At 37.3% G+C, this 20,325-nt stretch overlaps 1 protein-coding gene across 3 annotated transcripts in view; it reads right to left on the minus strand.

Annotated features, from left to right (window-relative positions):
* Window positions 1-20,325, minus strand: part of ZMAT4 (zinc finger matrin-type 4) — a 729,909-nt gene that overhangs the window by 520,244 nt on the left and 189,340 nt on the right. For all 3 annotated transcript variants that reach the window (XM_043989058.1, XM_043989056.1, XM_043989057.1), the window contains one exon: window positions 4,235-4,324. In XM_043989058.1, coding sequence (XP_043844993.1) covers window positions 4,235-4,324 — 90 coding nt within the window. The remainder of the gene's footprint in view (window positions 1-4,234; window positions 4,325-20,325) is intronic.

Genomic DNA, 20,325 nt, shown 5'->3' on the forward strand with positions numbered 1-20,325 from the left:
AAAATCAGCATTACCTGTAATGGTGGTTAACTAGAGGATTTTCTAATAACATCAGACATAAAGCAAATATGTCCATTTTTATCATCACTATTTGATATAGTACTAGAAATGCTAGTGTAGACAAAAAAGGAAATTGAGGGAAAAAACATAGAGAAGGAACAAAATTATCTCTTTTTTAGGCAATGTGATGGTTTAGAGAACTCAAGAAGAGTTAACTAAAAACCCAAGTGAAATGATAATAATAGCAAACATTTATGTAGTGATTGAAGCTTTGCAAAGCACTTTAAAATAATGATCTCATTGAAACAATTTCAAACTGTAGCAAAATTGAAGGATATAAAATAAACCCACATAAATCACCTTTTATATACTATCAACAAAATCCTGCAATAATTGAAAGACAAATTCCATTTAAAATAACTATGGAAAATATAAAATATTTTAGAGTCTACATTTACCTAGCCACAAATAAAACAACTGGTCAAGAAACAGAAAAAATAACAATATTGGATATAGATACTCAACATACAGATGCAAATGAACCTAAAAGCTTAATGATAAACCCAAAGATCCCTTTTACTGGGGGAAAAATTCACTATTCAACAAAAATTGTTGGGAAAACTAGAAAGCAGTCTGACAGAAACTAGATATAGTTCAATATCACAAACCATATGCCATATACACTCTACCAAGATAATTTCCAAATGGGTACAAGTTAGTTAGACACAAAGGGTGACATCATACACAAATTAGAGGAGCAAGGAAGAAGTTACACATAAGGTAGGGATAAAGGATAGGGAGAAAGTTCATGGCCTAATGAGAGATAAATGTTATCACAGTAGATAAAATGGACAATTTTGACTATATAAAATTGAAAAGATTTTGCAAAAATAAAACCAATGCAAGAAAAATTAGAAGAAAATTGAGTAAATAGGAAAAAACAATCCGTTCCAAGCTTCTCTGATAGTTTTAGTTCTAAGATATATAGAGAAATGTTTAAATTTGTAACAATAAAATCCATTCTCCATTTGATAAATGGTCAAAGGATATTAACATGCAGTTTGAGGAAGAAATCCAAGCTAATAATAGCTAAATGAAAAAATGCTCTAAATCACTAACATAGAGAAATGCAAATTAAAACAATTCTGAGGTACCATCTCATGCTCTTCAGATTGGCGAAGTTGACAAAAAAAGGTAAATGATAAATACTGGTAGGGTTATGAAAACACATACATTAATGTACTCTTGGTAGAGCTATGAACTAGTACAGTTGTTGAAAGTAATTTGGAACTATGCCCCCAAAGCTATTGAAATGTGCATATTCTTCAATCAAGTGACTCTACTGCAAAATGGAGGAAAATAAACTATACGTGCCTTCAAAGAAGTATTTATAGCAATTTTTTTTGTTGTTGTTGTGGTAAAGAATTGGAAACTGAAGGGGTGCTTATCAATTGGGAAATGAGTGAATAAGTAATGGCATAAGAATGTGATAAAATTCCATTGTCCTATAAGGAATTTGATGGAGATAGTTTTAGAGAAACCTCCAAAGACATATGAACTGATATGAGTAAAGGGAGCAGAACTGGGAGAAAAATATATACAATAATAGCAAACAATTTTGAAACTTAGGCATACTCATCAAATGCAATGATGAACCACAATTCCAGAGGACTCATTCTGAAATATGCAACCTGCCTCCTGATAGAGAAGAGGTGGCCTCAGAGTACAGAGTGAGACATTTTAGAGGGATGGCCAATATAGGAATTTGTTTTGCTTGATGATACATCTTTTTAATAGAGTTTAGTTTTTCTTGCTTTCTTAGTGGGGGTGGGAAGAGGCAGGAGGAAGAGAGGGTAGATTATCATTAGAAAAAATATTAATTAAAATAAGAGGAATTGCAGGGCTGAAGTTCAAGAGGGAGACTGGGTTTGGATATATTAACAGAACTCAAGTTATCTTCAGAGAACTGACAATTAAACCCATGGTAATTGATAAGGTCACCAAGAGGTAGTATAGAGAAAAAAGAAGAGGATCCAGGAAAGAGTTGGCAATACCCACAGACCATGATATGGCTGATCTTAGAGTGAGGCATGGAAATATTAAGTGATTTGTTAAAGGTTACTATGAGAAAATAGTTATTAATAATAGACCCCTCCCCACCCCCACCCCCACCCCCACCCCACTCCAGATAGTTCAGATCTGTCTGGGACAAACCCAAGGGAACAAAAGAAATGGAGGCTCATTCTTTTGTCTGGCTCAAGAAGGACTGATGGGATCAAACCACACCTAGATAATGGACTTTGCCTTAAGCAGCTTAAGTGAGGGTCTTGTACATACTTCTCCCTGAAGTCATCTGTAGAGTTCATTTTAATCTGGACCACCTTCAAATCATTTCAACAAATGGAACTGAATGATACTAACCAATTAACTTTGATCAATGTATAATGACTTGCCTCTCAATTGAGGATATAAACCCTCTGAAGATACCATTTGAGCCTTTTCATGTTGGGAGGCATGGGATGGGGAAAGTGGAGGGGGGGGGCAGGGTTAGAGACTCTCTTGGCTCTCCAGTTTGTAGATCTTCTGAACTTTCTTAGGTCTCCTTGAGACCACGTGCTGTCTCTCTAGAAGGCAGCATGGGTCTTCTGGGGCTTTTTTTCCTGTTTGCGCTAACTGCTGTGCTCAAACTCTCTCCCTGCTTTCTCTACCACACTGCCTGAGAACATGAGAAGTTAGGAAGTCAGTTCTTTACTGGTATATTAATGAAATTGAAAATATGCCTACCCAAACTAGTATCTATAGCTACAGCAATTAATTTTTAAAAACACATTGAAGATGCAGTAAGTTTCAGAGGCAGGTTTGAAGTCAGAGTATCTAACTTTAAGTCCAGGGACCTTTTCCTGATATCAGACATCTTTACACAATGTATTACTTTCTAAGCAAAATACCCCTTCTTTATATAGCTATATGTGAGCAGCTCAGCCCCATTTTGTAGCATAGCAGAATTCCAACAAATCAACACTAATCAAAACTTCCTTATGCCATGTCAAAACATCATCATTTTATCCCCCCAAATGGAAGAAAAATCCTCAAGATGCTTGTGCTTACATGCCATATGTCTCGGCCTGCATTCTGGCTTCCTGAAACTATGTATGTCTAAAGAAGCCAGGAAACTAAGATTTGGCCAAGGTGAATTAGGGCCTCCCCAAAGGATTTTAGGGTAACACTTCTCTAGTAAACATCATTGTTAGTGTAACAAAAAAATTGATGAATCAGGCATAGTGGATAGAGCACTGGATAGGACACAAGCAGACACAAGTTCAACTCCTGCCTTAGACACTTCTTAGCTATATGACCCTGGGCAAATCATTTCCCTCTCTCCCAGTCTCCATTTCCTCAACTGTAAAATGAGGAAAATAACAGGATCTATCTCCCAGGGTTGTGGTAAGACTCAAATGAGATAAAATTTGTAAAATGCTTTACATATTTTAAAGTACCCTGTAAATGCTGTTATTATCGTTGCTGCTGTTACTGTTATAAAATAAGTTCTTTCTTTGAGAGGCAGAATGATGTAGACCCTGAAGCCCTGAGTTCCCATCCTAATAGCCTCAATTTTCTCATCAGTAAAATGGGAACGATAAATGCTGGTTTTATTTACGTCACAGGGCTGGTATGAGAAAGTCTTTAAAAGCTCCCTTCTGAAATGTGAGTTCTGCCTGTGATGAGCTTGGATCTTTCCTTTACTTGTCTTTTGCTTTGTATTCTGACTGTATTTTAACCATTTCTGTATCTCAGACCTGCCCTAGGCTTACAATCTCATTATGGCCACACCATTCATTCCCTCCATTGCTCCCAAGCCTAATTCATCACAATGTCCCAGTTACTGCTCATGTTTATTAGTCTGTGAGTCCAACAAGAGCAAGGACTATATTTTGGCTAAATTCTACGTGTCTCTCAGAGCCTAGAATAATCCGCTGCATACAGTAGGCACTTCATGAATGTCTGTTGTCACTATAGTGATGATGTGCTCTAGCTGGCAAAAAAAGGACCAGATACATATGAAATGTTCTATATTATGTTTTAGGAAAAGTAATCCTACTAACTCAACATTTTGAGTAATATGGACATGGCCTTCAATTACAGTGGTGATTTCAAACATCAGTGGTGATAAAATGACTTTTAGAATATTAGGGCAAATCATAAAGGGAATCCTCTAGGTGCATGGTATACTCACATTTTCTGATCGCAACTTCTTGGCTGGACACCCACCATCTATAGGGTGGAGCATGTAATAAAGTCGGACTTTGCTTGCATGTTTTCGACTCTGAAACAAAATTGAAAGCATACAGTGGGTGAAAAGGGCTTTCATAAACATGATAAGAAAAAAATACCAGTGAATTGTAAAGAGTAGAGGATGTTGAGTCAGAGGATCCAAGTTCAAGGCCTTTGTCTGCTACTTGCTGCCTCTTATAACCTTGGGAAAATCACTGAATCCCTTTTGGGCTCAGTTTCTTTATCTAGAAAATGAAGGGGTTGAACTAGATGTCATTTAAAGCCTCTTATAGTATGACATCATAGATCCTTTTTTGTTTTTGTAAGGCACTTTCCCCCACTGCCCCCATACACTACCCCACATGGGTAGCATAGGCACAGTGGAGAAAGCACTGGACCTAAGTTCAAATCCAGCCTCAGATGTTTACTAGCTGTGTGACTCTGGGCAAGTCACTGACTCCATTTTCTTAGTTGTAAAATGGGGAATAATACTACCACATACCTTCTAGGGTAGTTGTCAAGATAAAATGAGATATTTGTAAAGCACTTTGCAAACTTTAAGGTGCTCTATAAATGTCAGCTTTTAGTATTAGTAGCACTTAGCACAATGCCTGGCACAGAAAAGGAATTTAGTAACTATTTATTGATGGTATTCTTAATATTTTACCTTTATAACAAGCCCATGAGGTAGGTCATATGGAAAGTAGTATTCCAGGTTTATAAGAAGAAGCCATGAGTGCTTAAGTGACTTACAAAGAATCACACAAATAGTCTTATTTTAGAGTTAGACAACAGAAACAACATGGAAAGTGGAGAGCAACAGATTTTTTTTTTTCCCTTGGAGAAGAAAAGGCTGGAAATAGGGGAAGGAAATTTATCATTATCTGCTTGGAAATTTCAGTATTAAAACAAATGATAACTGTCCGAAGAACCTAGAAAGTATCTTCCTTACTAATATCCCCTCCCTGACTGACAAGATATACATGCAGACACACACACATACAAACATACACACAAACACACACTCACACAGCTTTCTCCAGAGAAACCTTTCCTAATCCCTCTTCATTTTACTGCTTTCCCTCTGTTATTTCCAGTTTGTTCCTTGGATAGCTTGTTTGTACACAGTTATTAGCATGCTGCCTTCCCCCTTTTGACTGTGAGCTTGAGATAGAGGATTATCTTTTGCCTTTTTTCCGTATCCCCAGCACTTAGTATGTATTAAGCCCTTAATGAATGTCTATTGACCAACACTCATGTTTTTATTGATGTGGAGAACTACTGGCACGGCAATTCCCTACAACAATGCTTACTGTGATCACAAATTTCTGTATCTTAAAATCTTAGAGTGTTGTGCCTTAAAGTCTTTTACTGGAAGCCTTACCCAACCCCTCTTAAATTTCTTCCTCTTTATTATTTCCTATATAATTGTTTGCATATTGTTTCCATTAGATTGTAAGCTCCTTGAGGGCAGTGATTGTCTTTTTGCCTCCTTTTTTATCCCCAGAGCTTAGCCCAGCGTCTGGCACATACTAAGTGATTAATAAATGTTCACCAATTGATTGATAGTGTTGCCAGGAGCAATGAGAGGTTGAAGTGACTTGCCCATAGTCAATCAAATAGCTTGTATGTCTCAGGGGCTGGACCTGAACCTGAGTCTTTCTAATCCCCAAAAGGTACTGTCTACTATGCTCATAAACTTAAAAAAAATTTTTTTAAATATTTTGGTTGAGATGATTGAAAATTGAACATAAAATACATTTTAGGATAAAAAAATGACAACCAATGTTGGTGAAATACCAGTTTCCACCCTATCGTCCCTCTTAGAACTTCTCAGCCATCAAAGTGGGAGATGTCTTCTAGGAGGTACTTTCTTATACAAGATGCCCTTCCTTCCAGGCTCTTATGGTAGAAAGAACACTAGACTTAGAATACGGACACCAGTATTTGAAACTCAGTTCTAACGTGAATTCCACATTCTTGGGCAAGTCACTAGTCCTTTGAGCTTTAGTATTTTATCTGGAATGATAGAATTACACTTTTCATACTAACTAGCTCTTGGAGTTATTGAAAAGAAAATGCTATGTAAATCTTTAAACCCCAGACAAATGTAACTTACTATTTTTACTTGTCCCCAGTAGCAAGACATTGAGAGGCGATGGGGGAATGCAACTTCAAGTAGGAGGAGAAGATACATGGTCATTTATGACCATCTTAGGAGGCATCTAATCTGAGATCTATTGTTCTCTCTGTACAACCTCTTGAGCTCTAATGTATCTCTGCCTAATAATAATAACTGACATTTATGTAAAACTTTCCACTTTTCAAAGGGCAATGCTTATATTATCCCACTTGAGTTTCAGAAAAACTATAGCAACTAATATTTCAGTTTTGCAGATGAGCAAACTGAGGCCCAGAGAAATTATTTGATTTGAGTCTAATCACATGGCTAGTGTCAGAGATGGGATTCAAACCCAGATGATACTGATTCCAAGTCCAGTGCTCTGTCCATTTTATTTTATTTTATTATTATTTTATTTTTTTTTTGGTGAGGCAATTGGGGTTAAGTGACTTGCCCAGGGTCACGCAGCTAGTAAATGTTAAGTGTCTAAGGCCAGATTTGAACTCAGGTCCTCCTGAATCTAGGGCCAGTGCTCTTTCCACTATGCCATCTAGCTGCCCTGCTCTGTCCATTTTAGAAGGGAACTTTCGGCAGAATTTACCTTGAGAAAGCTCTACACTCACTTTCCCTGAGAGCCAGCCATAAACCCAGTTCAGTCCAAGAGGCCACATGGCTCTATATCTTTTTCATCTGAGAATCAGAAATCACAAAAGATCTTGTTTTCGCATGGTTACATCCAGGAAAGAAAAGTGAATTAATCCATGCTTGGAAACAAACCCAACAGTGTGACCAACAAAACAAAACCCATTGGCTTTCGAGTCAGGAGAATTCCTGCCATTATCATGTGCTACCAATGTGACCATGGAAGCAATTTGACTTTTCTGCACCTCAGTCTGTTCATCTATAAAATGAGTGTTTTGAGCTAGATGGCCTCCAGGGTCCCTTCAAACTCTCAATCTATGATTCTATAATTAATCCAGCCAATTGATTGGTGGTTAGAAAGGGTGGGTCATACCAGCCTACATATCCTATAGAGTTTCATATGGAAAAACCAAGACTTCTGTGACTGCATAAATTTTCCCCTCCATAGTATTCAAAGAATTTGAGGCTTAGAAGAGACAGTAAAAATCATCTACTTCAGCACTTACTTTTCTGATAAGAACAATGAGTCTTAGAGATTTGCCCAAGACCACAAAATTAGTCAGTGCCTGAAGTAGGACTCCAATCCAGGTTAATTTTTCAGCATTCTTTACCCTATACTAAAATGCCATGTAAAATGAGCCATAAGTTCTAAACTACTTTCCAGTCTTTTGGCTCAACTTAAAGAGAATTTCAGCCTTTTACAGGGAAATGATATTGGTAATAATTTTGGCTGAGAGTGGAGACCTCTCTATCATATACTGGTGCCAACCCCCAAAAAGAAGCCATGCAATAGAGGAGATGCTGTTCAAGAAGGGTTGCTCTTTCAATTAAAAAACAAAACAAAACATGATCTCTTAAAGTTATACCTTGAAAATCCTTGAGGATTTACTCATCATGACTCTATAATATGTATATGGAAAGGTTTCATCATTCAGTGATTCCAAATCACAGTTGATTGAGAATTCCCTCTTCAACAACTCCAGTTTTCAAGAAAATAAACCCTTATTTAAATATTTTGCTTTTATATAAATTAGATTTCCCCTTGGATTTTTCTTTCTTCTCCAAAAAAAGCTATCCTTAATAACACAGATTTAAATTAAAACAAATATTTTTAAGGAGGAAGAAAAAAATTCACAAGACTTATCAACATTTTGAAAATATTTGATTTGACAGCTCTGATAAGTAGTTACTTAGTTTTCATTTGAATATCTGTAGTGAAGGGGAATTTACTACCTACTAAGGGATCTCATTCTATTAGAGAGTCCTCTAAACAACCAAAAAACTAGTTGAAGCAATTAACTTCAGTAAAGTTGAAAAACATAAAATAAACTCATATAAATCATCATTATTTCTATATACTAACAACAAAACCCAGCAGCAAAAGATGGAAAGATAAATTCCACTTAAAATAACTGCTGAAAATATAAAATACTTGGGAGTCTATTTGCCAAGACAAACCCAGGGATTATAGCATCACAATTACAAAACATTTTTGATACACATAAAAACAAATCTAAGCAATTGGAGAAATATAAATTGCTCACAAGTACGTTGAGATAATATAATAAAAATGACAATCCTACTGTGGTAACAATACCTCAGTATATCAAATTTTGGCCCTCACACTACCTAAGTTAATTTACTTATTCAGTGTCATACCAATCAAACTACCAAAGAGTTATTCTATAGAACTATAAAAAATAGAAAAAAATCATCTAAAAGAAGAAAAAAAGGTCAAGGATATCAAGGAAATCAATGAAAAAAGTTAAGAAATATGGCCTAGTGGGGGCACCTAGGTGGTGCAGTATAGAAAGCACCAGTCCTGGATTCAGGAGGACCTGAGTTCAAATCTGGCCTCAGACTTGAATCTTACTAGCTGTGTGACCCTAGGCAAGTCACTTAACCCTCATTGCCCCACAAAAGAAAGAAAGAAAGAAAGAAAGAAAGAAAGAAAGAAAGAAAGAAAGAAAGAAAGAAAGAAAGAAAGAAAGAAAGAAAGAAAGGAAAAAAAAGAAATGTGGCCTAGCAATTAAAAGTTTCACAGTAGATTTCAAAGTGGCAATCATCAAAACAATTTGGTACTGACTAAGAAATAGAGTGGTGGATCAGTGGAATAGATTAGGTACACAAGACATAGTAGTAAATAGCCATAGTAATCAAATGTTTGATAAACTGGAAGAACCAAGCTTTTAGGATAAGAACTCAACATTTGATAAGAATTGCTGGGAAAATTAGAAAAGTTTGACAGAAACTAGGTATAAGCCAACATCTCCCATTGTTTACCAAATGAATAAATGATTTAAACAGAAAGGGTGATATCATAAGTAAATTAGAGAAGCATGGAAATATGTACTTATCAAATCTATGGATAAGGGAAGAGTGTATGACCAAACAAAAGACTGAAAGGATCATGGGAAGTAACATGAATAATTTTGTTTACATGAAATTAAAAAGCTTTTCGAAAACACAACTAATACAGTCCAAAATAGATGGAAAATAGGGAATGGGGGAAATTGCAACAAGGGTCTCTGATAAAGGTTTTGTTTCTCAAATATATAGGGAAGTGAGGGGGCAGCTAGGTGGCATAGTGGATAAAGCACCAGCCCTGGATTCAGGAGGACCTAGGTTCAAATCTGGCTTCAGACACTTGACACTTACTAGCTATGTGACCCTGGGCAAGTCATTTAACCCTCATTGCCCATAAAAAACAAACAAAACAAAACAAAACAAAAATAAAACAAAACCCCCTAAAACTATCATATGTGTGTGTGTGTGTGTGTGTGTGTGTGTGTGTGTGTACAGGGAAGTGACTCAAATTTATAAAAATATGACCTATTCCTCAGTTGATATATGGTTAAAGGATATAAATAGGCAGTTTTCAGAAGAAGAATTGAAAGCTATCAATAGTCACATAAAAATATTCTAAATTACTACTGGATAGATAAAGGAAAATTAAGACATCTAAGATACCACATTACACCTATCAGACTAATATGACAGAAAAGGACAATGACAAATATTGGAAGGGATGTGGTAAAATTGGGACACTAACGCACTGTTGATAGAGTTGGGAACTAATCCAATCATTCTGTAGAACAATTTGGAAAAACTCCCAAAGGGTGATAAAATTGTGTATACTCATTAATCCAGCAATACCACTACTAAAGCTGTATCACAAATAGATCAAAGAGAAAGGGAAAGGACCTATTTGTACAAAAATATTTTTAGAAGCTCTTTTTTGTGGTGGCAAAGAATTGGAAATTGAGAAGATACCCATCAATTGGGGGATGGCTGAACATGTTTGTGATACAATGGATAGAATGGAATAGATACATGGAATATGATTGTGATAGAATACTATTGTGATATAAGAAATGATGGGAGGGGTGGAGCTAAGATGGTGGAGGAAAGGCTGTAACTTTCGGAGCTCCCTGTGATCCATCCAAATACATTCAACTAATGCCATAAGATAATTCCTGGAGCAGCAGAATCCACAAAAGAAAAAAATAAGAATCATTTTCCAGCCAAAGATGGCTTAAAAGGGTAGCAGGGAAGGTCTGCTATACCAGGGTGAGAGAAAAATGAAGCTGTTTTGTACAGAGCCCCAGGAAAGCTGCGCCTTCAGAGCCTTGGAATAATCAGTGTCAGTGGCTACTTCTGGAACTGGGCTCATGGACCTGTGAGGGGGGCAAGTAGTTGTCCAGGGGGAGATAGCAGGGGTCTCTGCTGGAGCTGAGGTGGAGCGTTGTTGTGTTGTTCAGGAAGCAGACTTGAGTGGCAGCAGCCCAGTGCGGGAGGGACATAGGCAAGCCAAGCTTGTGACCACAGTGAATCAGATTTCTGCTTCTGGGTTAAAAAGTAAACAGGCCCATGGTGACTCACAGACCAGAGCATAGATCAGGCAAGCTGAGAACATGCCTCTCCTTAAATTTTAACCTGGGGCCCCCTGAAGTCTGGGACAGTGCATCCTGGAAGCAGTGCCCCACTTTACGAAGAAGTTAAAAGCCAAGAAATAGGCTAGGATAATGAGCAAGCAGAAAAAAATTGATAGTTTCTTTGGTGACAAGGAAGATTAAAATACACCCTCAGAAGAAGATAACAAAGTCAAAGCTCCTACACCCAAAGCTTTCAAGAAAAATATTAATTGGTCTCAGGCCATAAAAGTGCTCAAAAAGGACTTTGAAAATAAAATAAGAGAGGTGGAGGGAAAAATGGAAAGATAAATGAGAGTGATGCAGGGGGGTCATGGAAAAAAAAGTCAACAGCTTGAAAAGTCAAATTGGCCAAATAGAAAAGGAGGTAAAAAAAGCTCTCTGAAGAAAACCATTGCTTAAGAATTAGGATTGAGCAAATAGAAGCTAATGACTTTATGAGAAACCACATCACAATAAAGCGAATCCAAATGAATAAAAAAAATAGAGAGCAATATGAAACATCTCCTTGGAAAAACAACTGACCTGGAAAATAGATCCAGGAGAGATAATTTGAAAATTATTAGACTACCTGAAAACCATGATGAAAAAAAAGAGCTTAGACATCATCTTCCAAGAAATTGTCTGGGAAAATTGCCCTGACATTCCAGAAGCAGAAGGTAAAATAAAAATTGAAAGAATCCACCGATCACTTCCTGAAAGAGATCCCAAAAGGAAAACTTCCAGGAATATTATAGCCAAATTCCAGAGACCCCAGGTCAATATTGCAGGCAGCTAGAAAGAAGCAATTTAAGAACTGTGGAGTTACAGTCAGGATAATACAAGATCTAGCATCTTCTACATTAAAGGAAGAGAAGGATATTCCAGAGGGCAAAGGAACTGGGATTATGACCAAAACTCACCTACCCAGCAAAAATGAGTATAATCTTTCAGCAGAAAAATGGGATTTCAATGAAAAGGAGGACTTTCAGGCATTCTTGATGAAAAGACCTGAACTGAATAGAAAATATGACTTCAAATACAAGACCCTAGAGAAGCATAAAAAGGTAAACAGGAAAAAGAAATCATGAGGGATGTTAAAAGGTTAAACTACTTACATTCCCACATAGAAAGATGATACTTCTAACTCATAAGAACTTTTCAGTATTAGTGGAACTGAAAGGAATAAACTTAGACAGAGGGCACAGGTGGGAATTGATTATGAAGGGATGATATCTGTAAAGCATTTATTTTTTGTTTATCCTTTATTGTGGGGCAGGCAGTGTGGGCTGGCTTGTGTCTGGGGCTGGGTTTGGGTTCAGGGCCTCCTGGGTCCATGGCTGGTGTTTTGTTCACTGTATCACCTAGCTGCCCCATGATGGCACCTTTAAAATATAATTCTTCTCATATAATATGACTAATGCAGAATTTTTTTTTTTGGTGAGGCAATTGGGGTTAAGTGACTTGCCTAGGGTCACACAGCTAATAAGTGTTAAGTATCTGAGGCCCTATTTGAACTCAGGTACTTCTGAATCCAGGGCTGGTGCTCTTTCTACTACACCACCTAGCTGCCCCTAATGCAGAAATTTTTTAATGTTATTTTATATATATATATATATATATATATATATATATATATATATATAAAACACCTATATCAGATTACCTGCTGTCTAGGGGAGGGGGGGGAGGGAGGAAAGGGAGGGAGAAAAATTTGAAATTGGAAACCTTATCTAAACAAATGCTGAAAACTAAAATAAATAAATAAATTATATATATAAAATTAAGGGGTGAGAGGAATCCACTGGAAGAAAGGGAAAGGGAGAGGTGGAATGGGGTAAAATACTTCACATAAAAGAAACAAGAAAATGCTTATGGAGTGGAAGAGAAGATTGGGAAGGAATGGGGGAGTGAGTGAGCCTTACTTTCATCAGAATTGGCTCAAAGAGGGAATAATATACACACTCAAATGGGTATAGTACTATATCTTGCCCTGCAAGAAAGTGGGAGGGGAAGGGGGGAGAGGTGAAGGAAGGGATGGCAAATTGGGAGAGGGGGCAGTAAAAGACAAACAATTTTGAGGAGGAATAGGGTGAAAGAAGATAGAAAATAGAGTAAAGATCAAGGGGAGGGAATAGGATAGAGGATAATACAGTTAACAATAGTAACTGAAAGAAATGTTGAGCAGGATGCTATCAGAAGGACTTATAAAAATGCAATCAATCTACAGAGAAAGAATTGATAGTATCTGAATACAGAGTGAAGTATTTTTTTAAGTTCCTCTTTCAAAAATTATTTTGTCTATTTTCTTTCACAACCTGACTAACAAGGAGATATTTTGCATGACTGAACATGTATAACTTACATTGAATTGCTTGATTTCTTAAAGAGGGGTGGTGAGGGAGGGAGAAAGAGAATTTGGAACAGGAAGTTTTTACATGTAACTTAGAGAAAATTCTAAAGAAATTTATTATTATTAACAAAAAGAAGAAAGCAATGATGAGTAGAAAAACCTGGGAAGAGTTAAATGATTTCATGCAAAATGAAGTGAGTGGAACCAAGAGAAAATTGTACACGGTAACAGGAACATTGTAAAATTGATCAACTGTGGGGCAGCTAGATGGCGCAGTGGATAGAGCACTGGCCCTGGATTCAGGAGGACCTGAGTTCATATCCGGCCTCAGACACTTACCACTTACTAGCTGTGTGACCCTGGGCAAGTCACTTAACCCCAATTGCCTCACCAAAAAAAAAAATATATATATATATATATATATATATCAACTGTGAGAGACTTAGCTATTCTGATCAAAACAATGATCCAAGACAATTCCAAAGGACTCATGGAAAATGCTATGCAACTCCAGAGAGAGAAGTGATGAACTCTGAAGGTAGATTGAATAATAATTTTTTTTACTTTATTTTACTTTTTTGTTTCTGTTTTCTTTTGCAACATGGCTAATATAGAAACATGTTTTACATGACTTCACATACATAATCAAAATCAAAATGCTCACTTTCTCAAGGTGGGGGAAGAATAAGGAAGAAAAGAATTTGGAACTTTTTAAAAAATTGTTCAAAATGTTACATATAATTCAGAAATATTTAATTAAATAAATAAAAACAAATGTTTTGGGGGTGAAGAGTGCTCTAATTGTTTCTGTCATTTTCCTTATGCTAAGGCTAACTTCCAAATGCTATCCTTAGTTATAACCTATGACACCATGACAAAAAATGCAATCCCATTCTATCCCTGACATACTTGAAGACTTGATCATATCCCCTCTAAATCCTTTTCTTCCCCAGGCTAAACATTCTCATTTCCTTCTTCATATTCTTGTACAATTTGTTCTCCAGTCTCTCCATCATCCAGATCACTCTTTATTTGAATGAACTCCAGTTTGTCAGTGTCTCTTCTAAAATATGGTGCAAAGGAATGAATATAATACTGAACATGTGGCCTAACCAGTGCAGAGAACAGCAGGACCATGACCTATGTCATTATGGATAACACTCTGTTTCCATTAATGATGCTTGATGTTGCATTAGCTCCTTTGGCGCTTATGCTACATTGATGATTCATTTTGCTTAGCCATTGGGCAGGGTGCCCACTCACAGGAGTGTTGGTGCCCACCTTCATCTAATTTCATTCAGATAGGAAGGAATCATAAACTTTGGATCCAGGAGAAAGAGCCTTCCCATCTCCAAATACCAAAGGGAATAGATAGACCTCTACTTCCTACTCTAAAGGACGGAGTAAATGATCTCCAAAGGTCTGTTACTATTCTAAAACTTTTGATCTTATGATACACTGCCTGTAATTAATTACTTGGAAGTTACACATGGAAAAGGAGATCTTTCCCATAAATTATTCTACTGACTTCAGTGATGTTCACTTCTACCTAAAGATGCTAAGAGTGCTGAAAAAAGAATTAAGAAGGTCCTGGGTTTGAATCCTGCAACTGACACTTATTAATGACATGACCATGGGCAAGCAAGACATTTCAGCTCTTTGATATTCCATTCCCTTATTTATAAAATGGGGATAACAATTATTTTAGTATCTACCTCACAGGGTTACTCTTACAAATTTTCAAGTGTAAATTGTAACTATAGGCTACTATCATTATTATTACTAATATGAAATTCAGACTTCAAAAGCCACTATTTGAATAGTGGCAAAAACCTCTGGATCTCAAAGGCAGGGACCATCGATGCTGTCTTTTAACAGTTTTGTAGCATTCATTATGCACTTTGGATGGCCTTCCTTTATAGGAATCTTTTCCTTATATTGAATTTTACTCTTTGAAAGAAAAATTTTGAAAGAATAATAATGATAATAGCTAACATCATTGCAGTGCTTACTATGTATGTGCCAGGTACCATGGGAAGTGCTTTGCATTTATTATCTCATTTGACTCTCATAACAACCACAAGAGGTAGGTCTATTATTAACCCCATATTACAGTTGAGGAACCTGGGGCACACAGAGGTTAAATGACTGGCCCAGGGTTATTCAGCTAATAAATGTCTGAGGATGGATTGAAACTTGGGCCTTCCTGACTCTAGAACCTGTGTTCTCTCCATAGTGATGAAATCATATGACTCATGAATATCAATTGAAATCTTTTAAAGATAATTTGCCTCTTTGCCAAATGAGTCCATTTTCCCTAGTTTTGCCCTCAGAGGCCAAGCAGAAAACATCTGCTCTTTCTTCCAAAGGATAGTGCTTGGGGCAGCTAGGTGGCACAGTGGATTCAGGAGGACCTGAGTTCAAATCCAACCTTAGACACTTGACACTTACTAGCTGTGTGACCCTGGGTAGGTCAATTAACTCCCACTGCCCTGCAAAAACAAATACAAAACAAAACTAAGGATAGTGCTTAATATACCTGAAGAGAGCTATCTTGTCCCTCCTTCCCTATGCTAAGCATCCTCAGTTCCTCAACCAAGTAAATGCCCTTCACTAACCTGCCCTCACCTTTCTGGATATTCATTAATGTCCACAAAATGTGGTTCCTAGACTGGAACACAATGCTCCAGATGTAATCTGGCCTCATCATAGGCATTCATTCATATATATATATACACATACATATAAATATAATTTGGCAGGAGGGGGAGCAGTGGGAGGGGAGGAAGGAATCAGTCAATAAATAAAAAAACTTAGCATCAAATTACAAACATGCCCTAACTCCCAACATCTTTAATCACAAATGGATTCAACACAGATTTGATCATTTATTTCCTTGTGCTTTTCAGTTAATGAATTGTTGGTTTTGTCAAACAGTGAATAAGTCACTTGGCAGGGTTTGCCTTTGACTGAGAGCCCCCTTTTACCAAGGAACATAATTTGGTAAAAAGAGAGAAACACAAAGACAAGACCCTTGCCTGCCAAAGAGACCAGAGTGTGTGACTTACACATCACCACAGCTTTATTCACTGTTGAAGCACAATGGTGAGCAGATAGGTGACATAAAGGGCTATGGCATGGCAGCCAGCTTACATCAGAAGACTTAGGGCAACCCTCTCGTAGACTAGACCTTTATTGTACTGTCTGTGCAATGAACGCTTTCTGATGAGCATTATAGGCTACCCACTGTTGTCTCCTGTGTCTACCCCACAGAGGATTCAATTGGCTGTGGCTGCACATTTTTAAATAACTAGTTTTGGTGACTGTTAGCACCATCATGAAATCTGATTTCTATAGACTGTTGTGCTTTTACCAATAGCCTTCTGCATGACTGCCCTGATATAGAGGTAACACATATAATCAGCTGCATTTTAAAAAGGAGGAAACAAGCTAATACTCTCAAATATTCTTATTATACAAGATTGCTAGGAAGTCACAACTTGGGACAAGGCATCTAAGACCACTCCAGTCTACTCTTTGGGTACTTTCCACTTTAGATATTTCTGCTAACTAGGTTCTAAGTTCTGTTGTTTCTATGCTGCTGAGGACTGCAAGCGACTGTTAGCTCCTTATAAAACTGGGCCCAGAAGCAAAGCTCTAGTGATCCTGTCCTAGTTATGACCCTATATATAAATGCTCTAGGAACTGATGTTTCTATTTGTACTGAAATTAACGAAGCTTGCATATTATAGAATGTTTGCAAAAGGTACCCAAAAGTAGAGGAACACAGCAGGCATTGTACAACAGAGATGAAGGTAAGGACACATGTTCTCATTTTATGCTCAGAACAATCTTGTGAAATATGGGCTACTGATAATATTATTCTTGTTTTACACAATGAAAATGAGATACAGGAAATTTAAGTCACCTGTGTATCTTCATATACCTACAAAGGTCATTGGTGGGATTTGAACCCATATCCTTCCTGACTATAAATCTAGTGTTTTGCTGCCTCTTTACCCATTGCTTGGACTACTGGCAAATAGAACTTGGGATTTGGGGGTAATGTTGCAGAACAGTAATGGTGCTCAGACATCAAACCAGCCTGCTCTTTGGGGTATTCATCATGTAGTATGTGGGAGGAAGCTGTCAGATAAGGCTCAAAAGAGGATTTCAGGGACTTAGATACAGGGATTGGTATTCCATCACATTCCCCCTTCTTCATTCTCTTTGGTCCAGGCTCCTCACTCTGACGTAGAAAAAAGCAGTCTCTGTTACAGTGTGTCTAAATTCCCCAGAGGGTCTATTGGTGGGTCCCAAACTAGGTCTTATGCTTCTGTAAAACCTGGGCACAAAAGGCGTCGGAAAAAAGATTTGAGCAATGGGGATATATGTGCTACAAATTTAATCCAGAGCTGCCTGTCTGAAACTGAATAACAGAGTTCTAGCCTCCTTCCCTTGGCAGCTGGCACCAGAATATTAAAAAAATGTAGCTTGGGGAAGCAAATGTTAAAAATATTCACCATTATTTTCTATAGTTTTCTAAGAATCATACATGCAGACTGACAAACCCATTTGTATATTTCCTGTAAATCCCCCAACTCCCCTCTCAGGTAAATGAACATTCATATGATTTCCACATAAATCCAGTGGGTAATATTAATATAGTCATAGGCATGAATCCTTTAGTTTCAAGTTCCCTCATTTTGGTCTAAGTTTATGCTACAGCCATTTGTTTTTTCCTAGCCCAATATTCAGAAACAGCTTCTGAAATCCTGACCCACCATTTTATATATGATGGTGAAAGTGTTACTTCAAACCCTCAGGCATCACTCAATATATAAGTCAGAACCAGCAATGCCAGGTTAGCAGCTACCAATTTCCCTAGAAAGTATCAGGAGTGACTGAGATAATTTCTGTTCCTGTTTGGTTTGGGAGATGTGAGGTTTATGATAAGCCAGCAAACTTCCACACCTTGATCTATGGATTGAACCATCCTTGAAACTCTGGGCAATATCTTAGCCAAGAAAATTTAAGAGTACTCTCCAGCTTCCCACCATTAGGACAAACACATATACCTTTCTAGCTGCTCTCAGCTAAAACCATCCTTCTGGTCTAAAAGTCAAAGCCAGCAAACATAAAGGACAGGCATGGGGGACCTTCAAAGTCTGCCAACTGAAGCAAGAGGAGGCAGAAAACAGCAGGAATCAATTTGCTTTGTGGTCATTACCTCCACTTTGTCACTCTGTGTCTCTCCCTCCCTCCCCCACTACATTCCTGAATTCTGAAGCATCAGAAATAAGTTGCCACAATTAGAGTCTTCTCCTTGTTCATCCATTATTCTCAAAGAGGACCAATGACATCAAGAGGGTGATATCTTGACTTGGAAGTAAATTGGATTTAAGTAAGGCAGGGCTGTTCAAAGTCATCATCTCTCTTTTACAGAGTCATCAAGGTCAAATAGCAAGACATAGCTCAGTAGGACTGGTGATGACCGTAGATGCAGTGGGAAACCTTGGCCTTTTTAAACAAAGGTTTTCCTCAGATCTCAGTTTATCTGGGGCAACATCCATTCAATAGTTAAAGGCTAGGTAAGAGGCTAAGCAAAGATTCTATGACCACTAGTCATATTGATCCCCAGAGAATGTTCCTCTCCCATAGGTACCAGTGAAACAAATAAGCTGTCTATGCATCATCCTTCACTTTCTCTGCATGACCACCTCAGCTCCTTATCTAGTCATACATCTATTTGTTGATAAAATTTAGACAATTTAATATGTGTCATTTATCATTGTTAAAATCCTGAAACTTATTTAAACCCACTATATATCACTCCACTGCCCATTTGATGATCTACAAATCTGATTCTTGGGAATTATTCTACTCTATGAGTCACACCCATAGAAAATCATTAGAAAAATCATGGTGTTTTTAAAAATGAATATTTTTTGTTTCTCTCAGGAAAGAGTTCGAAGACATCAAAAGTGATGTGTGAGTTCCCAAACAGAAGATTGTAAATTCAATATCAATTACCAGAGTGATGTGTCAACCAAATTGAAAAAAAAAAAGCTAATGTGATATTGGGCTACATTAAGAGAGTCAAAGCTTCCAGGAAAAAGGAGGGGACAGTCCTGTTGTGCTCTGATCCAGTTAGATCCTATATGGAGTATTGCATTCAGTTCTAGGAACCACATCTTAAGAAGGATATAAATAAAGTGGAGCTTCTCTGGACAAGAGCAAGGAAGATGGTGAGAGAACTGAAGCTAATGCCATATGAAGATGGGCTGAAGAATTTGGAGATGTTTACTCTGGAGGAAAGCAGACTTGGTATGGATGTGATAGTTTTATTCCAGTATTTAAAAGTCTAAATCCCTATGAAATAAAGATTAGCCCTGTTTCTTTTTGACCCAGAGAGTGAAAGTTACAAAGAAGTAAATTTAGGCTTGACATAAAGAAAAATTTAATTTAAAAAAGAGGAGGGGAATTTATTCCAGGGAAGATTTGGTTACCTTAAGAAGTGGTAGGTTCTCCCTCCCAGGAGGTCTTCAAGAAAGGGCAATGATCCATTTGGGTGCATGGGGGAGGGAGGGATCTTTTGGGGCTGTGGGTTGGACAAGATGACCACTAAGGTCCCTTCCAACCATAAAGTCCTGGAACTCTGCAAGATGAAATAAAATGGTTTTTTTTACATGTAATTGGAAAAAATAATATTTTTCCAAAAATATGAAATGTAGTTTGTTTCTCTGATTTAATTCTGAATTTTGTTGATTGTCCAAATGGGCAATGTCTCCAAAACATATGAACTGATATACTTTCTCTGTGGATTGTTCTTCAAATCACATAGCAAAAGCTGAATAACATACATTCTTTATTGTCATAATTTTTTATATAAATTGTGAGGCTGAACATGTGTCATTGTAGATTTCGTGGAATTATTAGGAAGCTAGGTGACACAATGGATAGAGCTCTAGATCTAGGGTAAAGAAAACCCAACGTCAAATTTAGTCTCAAAGACTTATTAGCTG

The sequence above is a fragment of the Dromiciops gliroides genome, chromosome 2, assembly GCF_019393635.1.
Source record: "Dromiciops gliroides isolate mDroGli1 chromosome 2, mDroGli1.pri, whole genome shotgun sequence".
Classification (NCBI taxonomy): domain Eukaryota; kingdom Metazoa; phylum Chordata; class Mammalia; order Microbiotheria; family Microbiotheriidae; genus Dromiciops; species Dromiciops gliroides.